Consider the following 12,160-nt stretch of genomic DNA (forward strand, 5'->3'; position numbering starts at 1 on the left):
CACTTTGGTCACTGAAGTTTCAAATATATCACTTTGGTCACTCAACTATTACACTGTCAATCACTTAAGTCACCCAAAGAGTATTTTTTATAATTTTTTTTAATGAAAAAAATTAACAAAGTGACTTAAGTGATTGACAATGTAATGGTTGAGTGACCAAAGTGATATATTTGAAACTTCAGTGACCAAAGTGTCGAATGAATCATAGTTGAGTGACCATTTGTGAAATTTTCCCTTGCTGTAATTCCCTTGGTTTTGAATAGATCAATATATTGATTCTTTGCACATCAAAAATAAATAAATAAATAAATGTAGTATATGTAAAGCCATGTGGAATGAATGGATACAAATTGAATTTCCTCTCACTCTATTTAAGTTTTAACCAGAGTATAGTTAGTATTACATCTTGGCTATATAAAATGCTTCTCCAACAGTCTTTCGAATAGCAACTGCTAAAATACTTTTACAAAATATAAAAATGGTAACATTTCTAGTTATGCAGAATTTAGTCGAAGGACAAGTAGAGTATTAGTTACCTCCTTCTTCTTCTTTTTTGGGACAACTAGGGTATTACCTAGACTACTTTTATATATGTTCTCAAATGGATGACATTTTGACACACAACTCAAATCTATTAGGTGCGGCCTAATAAGTCCAAATGTCTGAAATACACACGACACAAAATCACTAGGTGTACATTGTTGAACTGCACACACACAACACCAACATGTGCACTTCTAAATTACTAAGAGATGAGTGCTCATAAGCGAATTTTTGAAAATATATAAAATCATTTCAAAACAATCATCTAGCTCATGCTAATAATTTATAAAAGGATTAAATTCAGTTTAGTCCCTTGAACTTTAGAGATAAAATCAGTTTGATCCCTCTTTCTGAAAATCGATCTCGATGGTCCCTATACTCTCAAATGACATCATCCGAGTCCAAAATTTGAATTTGACTCCAAAAGTGACATCAGCTGCTTACTTGGAGCAGACATAGAGCCCCACTTTTCAGTATTTGACCCTTCAAGAAGGGTAAAACGGACATTCTGCCTTTGAACCTTCTTCTTCAATTTGATCAAAACTAGTATCAAATGTGTCAGGCTCCTCCTCCTTTTTCAATTCAATCCCCAGACCCGATCGTCCACCTAATCCAGATCCTCCCCTACACCTTCCTCCGACCACCTCGCCTCCGTTTTTCTTCTAATCACACTCCTCTCTTCTCTCTACACCTGCAATTCCAACCGACCACCCCAATACAGAGCACGACCGCCACCGCCCCACTCCAAACCCTCCTCGACCTCATCAACTTCCAACAAAATCCCATACCCATGATATCAAACTGAGCTCAACCTAGACAAAATCCAATTTGCCAAACTGCTCCCAATCACATACACAGATTTGGGATTCAATCCAAAACCCTAAAACAAGAATTGAAGTAAATAGGAATGAGGGAGGGGGGAGAACACCTATTTGCAGAGAGCAGGGGCCATCTTATTTGTGAGAGTACATAATTCATCGACTTCGACGCAGGACAAGGCACTTTGAAGGGAGTGTTGAGCCACGTGTCGACGATCTCGATGGCGGATTCCGGCGCCGTGGACATGCAGGAGACGGGAGGACGTTGGAACTGGGCGTTGAGGGCGTCGGACGGGGAGAGACACGTTGCCGCGAAGACTCCGAGGAACTTGTTGGCGAAGGTCGCGACGCCAGTGCTGCAGGCAATAAGTCCACGAGTTTTGGTGTCGACGGCGAGGAGGAGACGCGGCGGCGATGGAGTAGTAGGAGGAAGTGCCAAGGTCCTCGACGTCGATGTTGAGCGAGCCACTGCTGGGATTTGATTTTGATTTTTAATTTATGGGATGTGAATTTTGGTTGAGTTCATGGTGGAGGTGAAGAGAGAGAGAGATGAGCTCTTGGGTTTTGGGGCTTTGATTAGGGTTTGGGATTGGGATTTGAAGATGGAAATTGGGTCGAAGAGATGGATTGAGAAGAAGAAGAAGAAGAAGAAGAAGAGGAAGAGAGATGAGGAAAAGAGTGTGGGGTCAAAGGCTGAGTCAAAGGTAATAAGGGGTAGTTTGGACATTTCGTCCAAATGAGGGTTAAATGCTTTAAAACGGGGCCCTATGTCAGCTCCAAGTCAGCAGCTGACGTCACTTTTAGAGCTAAATTCAAATTTTGGACTCGGGTGATGCCACTTGAGAGTATAGGGACCATCGAGATCGATTTTCAGAAAGAGGGACGAAACTGATTTTAGCCATAAAGTTCAAGGGACTAAACTGAATTTAATCCTTTATAAAATCATTGAAATTCATAAGATTAGTTTCAAAACAAAGGTCTAGCCATTGATAGGAAAACTAAGCGTGTTTTTTGCTTCATTTCTTCTCTGGTTTGTCCTAAATCCTTGAAACCACCCTCAATTTCATGTCTGAAAGCCTGACTATTTGACATCTCGAAATTTTAAGGGTAAGTTATCTATTTTGGTTTTCAAGTACCACCAATCCTCCTAATTCTAAAATTTTATTCTTCTATGGATTAAAATTATGAATTTTCAAAACAACATTACAAATCAACAGTTAAATGTACATGTTGATTCTGTAGCACCTAAAAAGACAGCTCATATATATGTTTTCGCTTAATTACAAATTTAAAAGTTATGGCTAAACTCTTTTAACTTAAATGTTTAAGTATCCAAAAAGAATACTTTCGGTTGAGTTTTTGATATTGGTCAAACTTTCTAACAACAAGTTTGATCTAGAATATAATGGAGTTGGTTCTTAAAGCTATACGAGTAGTTCATGAACTTTATGAGCTAAAACATGCTTGATTCGTTTTTCTCACTCAACTAGTTTCCTTTATCAACACCAACCTAACAACCCAAAAACAAATACCATTAAGACACTAAAAGTATATTTCGAAATGATTTGATTCGACTCAGAAAATTGCTGGTCGGTTCTGACTGTGAAAGCTTACCTCAAACGTCGTCGTGGGCCGTGGGGTTCAGTTAGGACATAGTCATCAAATAGGTTTCTATGCTCCTAGCTTCTACTTAAAGCAAAGCACCCTCTCTCGAGAACTTATATTGTTTTCTTTTGCGACCCTCTTCACCAAACTGAACCCTCTTCTGCCTTCTTCACCAGCAATGGCGTCTTCTCTTCGTCTTCTCTTTCCATTGTTCCTGTCTTGCATTGTTTTGTTGAATCACCAAGTCAAATGCGATGAAGGTATTATTGCTCTTCAACTACATTGTAGTAAATTTCCTTTCTTTTCGTTGCTTCTTTATATGGGCCTTATTTTGCGGCGATGGGATTTACATATTTATTACACTTGGGATTCAGAAGATCTTTTTAGCATTTTATTTCCTTTTTGGGTTTGTTGTTGATTTATGGATATTGTTTGAAAAACCCATTTCATGTGAGATCTTTAATCAGTATACTGATCTGGGTTTAGAATGCGTTCTTAGCTTACTGGATCGATCTTATAGATTCTCTATCAGTTCTTTCAAATGGGTATTTGGAACTTGTATCCTTAGCTAGAAAGTTCAAATCTTTGGTGAAACTGCGTTCGCCTGAATAACACTGATCTGTATTTGAAGTTGTACTTAATCCTGATCAATCGTAGTGTTACACTTGCTTAAATCCTTGCCAAAATGGAATCCTTTACTTATGTTTTTTGTGCTGATGCTGCAACATCAAGTAGTCCCGTTGTTTTCAGCACGTGGGCTAATTTTGATAGAGGCACTGCTAGATCACTCTGTTGCCCTCTTTTGGAATTGTGTAGCATTTTGACATCAAGTTCTTTCAAGGTAACAAGTCATCTCGCAGACAAACATACGAGTAGCTGATCCTTTACCATTTACAGCACATGTTTTGGCATTAGCTGTTGTGCCATCACTTCCATCTGCAGACACTTGATGTTTTTTCGCTAGATTACTAATGCATTTTCACCCTTAACCATTTAGAGCACGTCTGAGCATCAGTTGTTTTCACCATCACTTTTATCTACGAACACTTGATGCTTTTTGACTGGATTATTAGTTTGTTTATGCATCTATTTTGTTTTCATGAACTGGTAGTAGTACACTATCTGTTGGTGTTATAATAGTAACTGTGACCTAAGATCTGAAAATTGTGGTGGACCAAGCAGCATGGATGCTGGTTAGTCTAAAGTCTCAATTATGCTGGCGGTTTGGTTCAATGGCTTTGATGAGTTTGCTCGAAAAAAGCAATGGTGCAGGGGTTAGTTGTCTACAATCCAGAGTTGTCAGTATTTCTCACTGAGCTGCTTGCTCGACACACATATATGGTTGTCTATATTGTTTCTTGGTTTTTGGTAGTCCCATGAACTTTAGGAACACCGTCCTTTGGGCAAAGTCTATACCAGAATGCTTGTTGAAAAGACAAGTGGAATAGGGCAACCACTACTAGGTAGTGTAACCCAAATCATTGTTGAGGTCAAGGCTTCACTGCAGAACCCTTGCTGAACAACCTGAAATAGAACTCAAGTTCAATTAATCTGCTGCCATATGATTGTATAGTTACTTGGAAGTATATTTGTTTCTTTTCCTTGAACTTCTTGATGATGAAATTTTAATTCTTTTTTTTTTTCCAGTTGATGAGGAGGATAATCTTCTTCAAGGCATCAACAGCTATAGGGCTTCTGCCAACTTAACAGCCCTTACAAAGAATGACAATGCAGAGTGCCTGGCAGATGAGATAGCTGACCAATTCAAAAAGCAACCCTGTACAAACACCACAGGTTCCTTCACAGTACCAGGCACTGAAACCCAGTTTGCCAACTTTCCAGACCTTTTAGCCAAATGTCATTTGAATGTCTCAAACACAAGGGATGGAGTCATAATGCCTTCTTGCATTCCGAATCTGGATCCTAGTCTCGTCCTTACCAACTTCACTAAGTCTCAGTACTCGTCGAATCTTAATCAGACAAATTTTACAGGAATTGGAATTGGTTCTGAAGATAACTGGATTGTTGTTATTTTGACCACGAGCACGCCCGAAGGAAGCTATGTTCCTGCACAAAGCACTGACAGTGCCACTGGCAGTGCCAGTTTAGGTTCCAAATCCAAGATTAGTTTGATTCAATACTTGCTGTGTTTGCTGATGGGGTTTGTCTTTCATTTGTAGACCAAGAGGTTTATCATACCAATTTTCTGCTTTTCCAACCTAGAGAGGACAATGATTCTCCCATCGGAGCTGCTTCCATGGTGGAATTCGATTTCGTACTTGCATAACTTGATGTGCTCTGTTGTAGCTGATAGTAGAATGTTGAAGAGTTGTGTGAACCATCACTGTTGTTGACCGTTTTCTCCCAAGAATTTATGATATGATCATATGAATGAGATAAAGAAAAAGAGGCTGGATTTACTCAGTTATTGAATAATATTTGCAGTACTTTATTTTATGTCTCAACGTTTTTGTTTGTCACATTTCAATTTAAAATGAGGGCTGTTATCAGCACTCCTCATTACTATTGATATTATATTATCTTCTTTCCTTAGGAGATGATCAGAACTCAGAAGGGTTCAAGGCACCCCCAAATTCCTTTTAGCTGTCACGGCACCAATTCCCTTTGCTTTTTTATTTTTGGGCCATAATTCACTATTCCAATTTTTTCTTTTGATCACTATTCATTATTCCAATAGAAGATTCATTAATATGCCCAACCACACTACTCTGCTTCGAGCTAATAAAAACAACCATGACAGATTGACAATATATATTTTTTTCCTGCTCTTTTCAACAATATAACTTGCCAAGATGCTAACAATTACAAAATACACATGAAGAATAACTTCGTCTCCAATCCATATTTTCCTTGCTAAACTTTCAGCATCTCTAGTTTTTATGACACCTTTTATGTATCAATCAAATCGTGAACAAATCCAATGGAGCATCTTTAATAAGAGGAGTTCATCTCTACATCAAGCGCTCTTTAATCGGCTTTGCTTGAGAAAGAGAAATTTCTTTAGTGCAATCAATAGGACCCAGGTGGTCTTTGTGATCTTCTCCTTGATCATCAATAGCAATGCCGAGCTTAGAACAGTTTTTAGTATCTGAGCCTGTAATCCTTTGAAGAAACCCAGTGGCCCCTCCCTTCTCCAAATGGCATAAAATGCATCTGAAACTGTCTTTTTGGTTTTTGGAGACCTTTCATGAACTTCATTGCTACCTTCTTCATCTTCATCTGCAGCTTGAATCATCACCTTGCACCTGTTGCAAGTCATAATCCAATTTCATTGTTGAAGTCGTACCAAAAGATAGAGAATGGTGCAGCATGTATCAATGTTTAAAATTTGCTAATCTTTTTCTTGAAAGACTAATAATAAATTTATGCTGCATAAGGAAGACTGAGAGAATTGACTATCCACCTGATGGCAGGGTATGTCAAGCAAGATGCGATACACTTTGAGACCGCACCCAAAGCGAAAGCAGAAAAAGCAGAAAGAGCTTCTGGAGATGACTCTGTACCTGTTCTTTTGCTCAGCTGCCCAATCAATAGCTTTTGCTTCAGCTGATCAAATACCGTATACTGCATAAAAGAGAAGTCCAGGATTCAACTTTAAGTTTCTTTTCTTTCAAGCTAAACATCATACTTGCGCAGACATTTAAAAAAAGAAGATGGAAAATCTAAGTAATAGCTAAAGGTAGCAGTTTAACCTCTTCAAGCAACAATGTAACCTAAGTTCACTTCTTGACAATATAATAATGAAAAGAGATAATCATGACTTCATTTATCTTAAATCGCAACAGAACCAAGTAAATAATACATGTGAGGCACACATTGTTATATGGTGTGCCAAACAAAAGAATACATGTAACCTAGACTGCACACTCAAGTACCTGGATCGATGGATTAGAAGTCAAAAGAAGTGATATACCAAGACCATCAAACGCCTCAATCCAAGTTCCCTCTGACAGGGTCTTCCAGAGTCCTTTGGATTTCCCAAACTCACTTGTTTGCATCCTTGATGATGCTGTATCCAATGGCTGCAAAGTAAAATTTAGAAATCTGAATATTGTAAAGACTAAAATTAGTTGCTGAAAACCATATTTCACAAATAAGATACACATTGGACACTACATGGGCTGCAAGGGAATTTGTTGTTGATAACATATGTTTGCAAATGGTCTATTTGACTTTATATGGCTCAGGACTAACAGGCGTATGAAACTGAAAATGAAAATGTACAATGACTCACCATTGTCACTATGACTGTACAAGCTCCAGCAGCTGCTGCAACTATAAAGTTTGCTTTTGTACCCATGGTTTTGTTTCCACTTTTCTCCAAGTACAACCTTTTAAAAAAACTGTATCCATAGAAGTAGATGAACTGTGAAATAAAGGACTGCAGGTTCTTTGTCCCAAGGCCCTGGTATAATGAAAGCACCTGACGGGTAGAAATTGCTTCCCAGAAAACATCAGAAATGTTCCTGCAAATCCGAGAAATTAAAATTTAGAAGAAAAAGAAAAAGGAAAACATGCCCTATGGATCACTAGGAAAGGCAGTTGTCATAACAAGACTCTTCAAGCCAAGATAATCTGAACTGGATACAAATTCCTGCTGTGCATCAAGATTCCTTCCTAAACGTCTAGGGTGAATTTTAGGGTATATCATAGTACAAATTAGAAAATTCCCAGAATAAACAAGCACAAACTTTTTCAGTGACAAAATTGATTCAAACAACAAGTCTAATCACACTAGCAACTGTATTCTTATCAACATGATTATCGCATAAAGAGAACATTTTGAAGGAATAGGGAAATAGAAGAACATGGCATGAGCATATAGGACATCACTGCAGGCCAGGCTCATAGGAGACCTTCAGTGGATACTTTTTAAGATATTGTACACATGAGAGAGCAATACATTAAAAAACTCAAGTTTGACTTTCATATCACATTAGCATAGCAATAATTTATGCCCTTAAATCTAGAACATGATCTGTATCTGCTTACTAACAGCTGAACACTATACAACAAAGTCAACTCTAGTAATACACCAACCCAAAAGCCAAAACCTTTGAAGAAACCAGTCTGCATGACAAATTACAGTTACATTCCCATTGAAATTTGCAATCTGGGCAACAAGAAAGCTCAATACATACAAGCAGTTTGCACCAAAATTAACTACAAGAAAAACCCAGAAAAAATAAATGAAAAAGAAGTAAAATCAAGTACTATTATGTGGAAGGGATAGGTTGAAAAATCAATCAACCTGTACTTTTGCTGATTCTGAGCTCGGACTTCAGCTTGGTATTTGGTCTTGCAGGTATCAAGTGGGTACAAGATGGTGGTGCTGACCAGAGCTCCAATGGCCCCTGAGGTTGCCTCTGCAACAGATTCAAGATCAAACCCCATCTCTTCTACGACAAATGAAATTGAAAGAATTGGGTTTTAAGAGATGGGGAGTGCATTTAGGAGGAGGGCATGTGAATAATATGTTCCGTGGTGGTGGTGGTGCATGTTAGTGGGGAACTGAAAGTGATGCAGAGGAAGGAGCAAGCCAACTGGAATGAGTAGTAGCAGAAGCAATGGGTTGGTTTCACTGTGTTTGTGTATCAAACGTGATTACTCTGCCCTCTCTCTCTATCTATCATTTGTCTTTGTCCCATGCTTTTTGGAACCGGGTGTTGGGTTAAACTAAACAAATATGGGTTGTCAAATACGAATTTCCAGTGTAGAGAAGTAAATACGAATCTGTTTAAGGATATCTCTATTTGTGTTTGGCCCAAACTCTAGGTTACTTGACCTAGTGGTAATAGGATTTAATTAGAAGGATCTAGAATCCTAATCAATGTAGAATTACTTTCCTTGTATGATTGAGATTCTATGCATTGTAATCCTCTATATAAAGAGACCCCTATTATCAATGAGAATACACAGCAAATTCCTCTCAATTTCAGTTTCTCTACAACACGTTATCAGCACGAGCCTTAACCCTGAAACCATAATTTCGTAGCCTTCAAATCCCAGAGACCACCGCAGCCCACCTTGAAGATCTCAACTCCAGGAGCTCAGAACCGGCGGCGCTTCCCCCAGAACCGGTCGGAAAATACCCAAACCGGCCCCCGGAAACACCGAAAGTCTCTCTGCCCGGTTCGAAGCCTTCCTTCCTGCCCCCTGCTGCCATACTCCACCAGAGGCTGCAGCCTAATCCCAGATTGCCGGAGAAGAAAAATCGTCACCGGAACCGGCCGATTACTGCCTGAACCGGCCGCCTCAAGGCACTGCACCACTGAACCGCCGCCTGCCTCAGTCAACCTCGCCCAGCCCAGCAGACGAAGCCAGGCCCAAAGGCAGAAGGAGCAGCCGAGCCCAAGAAGCAAAGAAACAGGCCCAAAAGCCCACTGACGTCAGCCTGCCACGTCAGCGCCCACGCAAGCGTCCAGTCAGCAGCCCACGTCAGCGTCAGAGTGCCACGTCAGCAACCGACCGCCACGTCAGCACCCCAGGTCAACGCCGGTCAACCCTCCGGTCAACGCCGGTCAACCATCTGGTCAACGACCAGTCAACGCCGGTCAACCATTTTCCGGCGACTTTTCCGGCCGACTTCCAGTAACTTTCTGGCCACTTTTCGACGACTTTTTCCGGCCAAATTTCCGGCGACTTATTTTGAGGTATTTTTTACTAAACGTTCCCGTTTTTTAGAGTTTTTAAATTCAATTTCTCTTCTTTTCTCGGGGACTTTCAACCTCCCTTCTTCTACCCCCCTTTCTTCTTCATAGGGGAGACCAAAAGCCGAACTGTGGGGGTTCGTGCTCACTCCAAGCTTGGAGCTTGTAGAGCCCTCCAAACTTAGAGTTTGTTGAAAAGAAAAACGATCGACCACATACATCATTGTTTCGATCTAATCCAAAACCCCTCTTGGAATCGGATTTTCTTGGAAGCGACTATGCTCAGAAAATCCCTAATTTCTTGGAAGCGACTACGCTCGGAAATTCCTAATTTCTTGGAAGCGACTACGCTCAGAAATTTTATATGTTTTCGTGGTAGCCTTTCACACTCCGAAACTAACCCTAATTTCTTGTTCTCTTTCAGGATGAGTAACCTGAACAAATTGGACTTTACTCCATTGGGAACAACTGGCTCTGAATATCACAGGTGGGTTCGTGATGTCCGCCAGCATCTCAAGGCCGATGGAATCCTGGATACGATTCTCGAGCCTAGCCAGGACGTGCTAACTGTTGAGCAAGCTCAAGCTTTGGAAGCAAATAGAGCAGCCTTAGAGGCAAATAAGGCGAAAGCCATCATCCTAATGACTCGTCATATGGATGATTCGCTCCAGTACGAGTGTATGAATGAAGAAGACCCCAGAAGGCTGTGGGTCTCACTCAAAGAAAGATTTGGCAACGTCTGTGACTCCTTCCTTGCTTCCTGACCTAGAAGTGAGATGGCATAGCCTCCGCTCCTATGATTTCAAGTCAGTTCTTGACTACAACTCGGAAGCACTTCGCATTAAATCCTTAATGAAATTCTGTGGTAAAGAGATCACAAATGCGATGTTGATTGAGAAGACTCTCTCTACCTTCCCCGTTTCTGCATTGATGGTTGCTAAGAACTATCGAATTGATGTTACTGCAGGACGGATCACAAGGTTTCATGAGCTCATTGGAGCTATGAATGTCACTGAAAAGTCTGACAACATCCTTGTGAAGAACTATAATTCGAGATTCGTGGGAACAGAGCATATTCCGGAATCCAATTATAGTTGCGCCCCTAAGAGAAGGCGCCAAGAGCGAAACCCTAACCTTAGGGATACTTCTGGACGTTCTGGTCCATATAATCGCTCTACTTGGGAAGGTAACCGCCAATATAGGCGAACACGGAACCGAAGAGGTCAACGTGGAAAGAGAGAGGGAGGCAACGCCTCTGGCCATGTTGGTGGCGCCACCAACACTAAGAGCCATGCTTTCAAAGCGCCTCAATCAATGGAGTTTGAGCAAAGAGATGTATGTTCTCAATGTGGAGTGTCTGATCATTGGGCACACATTTGTAGAGCTCGTGAAGAACTTGTCACCACCTACAAAGCATATTTGTGAAGCAATAGAAGCTCACTATGTAGAACAAGAAGATCAAGAAGATGATCTAGAGTGAAGGGTTGAAGACTACGAATCTGGCTGGGATCAATAGATCGCCAATTCTGTTTAAGTCTTTATTTTCCAAGAGATGTAGGCAATTGCCATATTATTTTTGTAGTAGATGCCTATGGTTTAGTCTTTCTTCAAAGTAGGCGTACTCAATGTAAATGTGATGTCTAGGAAGGTTTTGAGATAAGTGGTAATTAAGCGAGCTTTTGCTCCACCGACATCTCCCTACTCACCTGGTCACATTTGCGTTGGAATTACCGAAAGATGTTAGACGACTACCATTGTTTTGCATTAGCTAAGCATTTGGATTAGATTCTCCTAATGGTTAAGAGACAATGATGTACTCCGTTGGCTTATGAATAAAATTTTGAGTTCTTTTCATTATGACTCCATTTTGATTCATGAGCATGTTACCTTGTGACTACGATGGCTGGGCCATCAGTATTAATTCAAGGACATGGAATAGCCCAAGTTCTCTTTGCCAAATGGCACCTTGATTAATGTCACAGACACTCTCTACGCTCCTAGGGCAACTCGCACCTATGGATAGCCAACGGATTCCATGCGAAAACGCATGTAGAGAACAGAAATGAGTTCCTTTGCAATGCCTCTAATGATTGCGAACGATGGCGCATCTTAGAGAAGTTTATGTGTCTCTCTAGTGGACTCTATGTCACTATTCGAGCCATTAAATCCAATAAAGTTATGAGAGAAGATCTCTTGGATTTAGACACATATTGGCTTTGTCTCGACAGGATAAGTCACCTTGGTCATGATATGATGATCCGTCTAATAAAGACTTCACATGGACACCCTCGAGCGAAATGAAGCAAGAATCAAAAATTGGTTCCTGGACTTAGCAAGACCGCAACAATTGCAGCATCTGGCGCTGCAGCTGTCTTGGGGCGCCATATGGCCGCCCAAGTCCCTTGTGACAACGCCATATATGGCGCTACCCATGGCCATGACGCCATGGATGTCAATCCCCATGGTTATAACGCCATGGATGCCACTTCCCATGGTCTTGACACCATGATGGGTGATGTAGTC

General features: G+C 40.6%; 2 protein-coding genes across 2 annotated transcripts; one reads left to right on the top strand and one right to left on the bottom strand.

Annotated features, from left to right (window-relative positions):
- Positions 1 to 2,995: 2,995 nt before the first annotated feature.
- LOC133712573 (uncharacterized GPI-anchored protein At3g06035-like) lies at positions 2,996 to 5,423 on the top strand. Its single transcript, XM_062138676.1, has 2 exons — positions 2,996 to 3,226; positions 4,614 to 5,423. The coding sequence occupies exons 1-2, from the start codon at positions 3,145 to 3,147 to the stop codon at positions 5,144 to 5,146; spliced, it is 615 nt and encodes a 204-aa protein (XP_061994660.1). The 5' UTR covers positions 2,996 to 3,144; the 3' UTR covers positions 5,147 to 5,423.
- Positions 5,424 to 5,706: 283 nt separating this feature from the next.
- Positions 5,707 to 8,596, bottom strand: LOC133712570 (peroxisomal adenine nucleotide carrier 1-like). The gene is made up of 5 exons (XM_062138675.1): positions 8,239 to 8,596; positions 7,222 to 7,453; positions 6,863 to 7,009; positions 6,391 to 6,551; positions 5,707 to 6,232 (listed from the first exon to the last, which is right to left on the bottom strand). Exons 1-5 carry the CDS (start codon positions 8,379 to 8,381, stop codon positions 5,944 to 5,946), a joined length of 972 nt encoding a protein of 323 aa, XP_061994659.1. The 5' UTR covers positions 8,382 to 8,596; the 3' UTR covers positions 5,707 to 5,943.
- Positions 8,597 to 12,160: the final 3,564 nt, after the last annotated feature.

This window comes from Rosa rugosa, chromosome 5 (genome assembly GCF_958449725.1).
Source record: "Rosa rugosa chromosome 5, drRosRugo1.1, whole genome shotgun sequence".
NCBI classification, from domain to species: Eukaryota; Viridiplantae; Streptophyta; class Magnoliopsida; order Rosales; family Rosaceae; genus Rosa; species Rosa rugosa.

Excerpts from the sequence above, each read along its gene's own strand:
- LOC133712573 (XM_062138676.1), top strand. The coding sequence starts at position 3,145 with ATGGCGTCTTCTCTTCGTCTTCTCTTTCCATTGTTCCTGTCTTGCATT. Across the intron at positions 3,227-4,613 it reads CCAAGTCAAATGCGATGAAG|TTGATGAGGAGGATAATCTT; the intron begins GTATTATTGCTC and ends TTTTTTTTCCAG.
- LOC133712570 (XM_062138675.1), bottom strand. The coding sequence starts at position 8,381 with ATGGGGTTTGATCTTGAATCTGTTGCAGAGGCAACCTCAGGGGCCATT. Across the intron at positions 7,010-7,221 it reads GTACAGTCATAGTGACAATG|CCATTGGATACAGCATCATC; the intron begins GTGAGTCATTGT and ends TTTACTTTGCAG. Across the intron at positions 6,552-6,862 it reads CTTCTAATCCATCGATCCAG|TATACGGTATTTGATCAGCT; the intron begins GTACTTGAGTGT and ends TCTTTTATGCAG.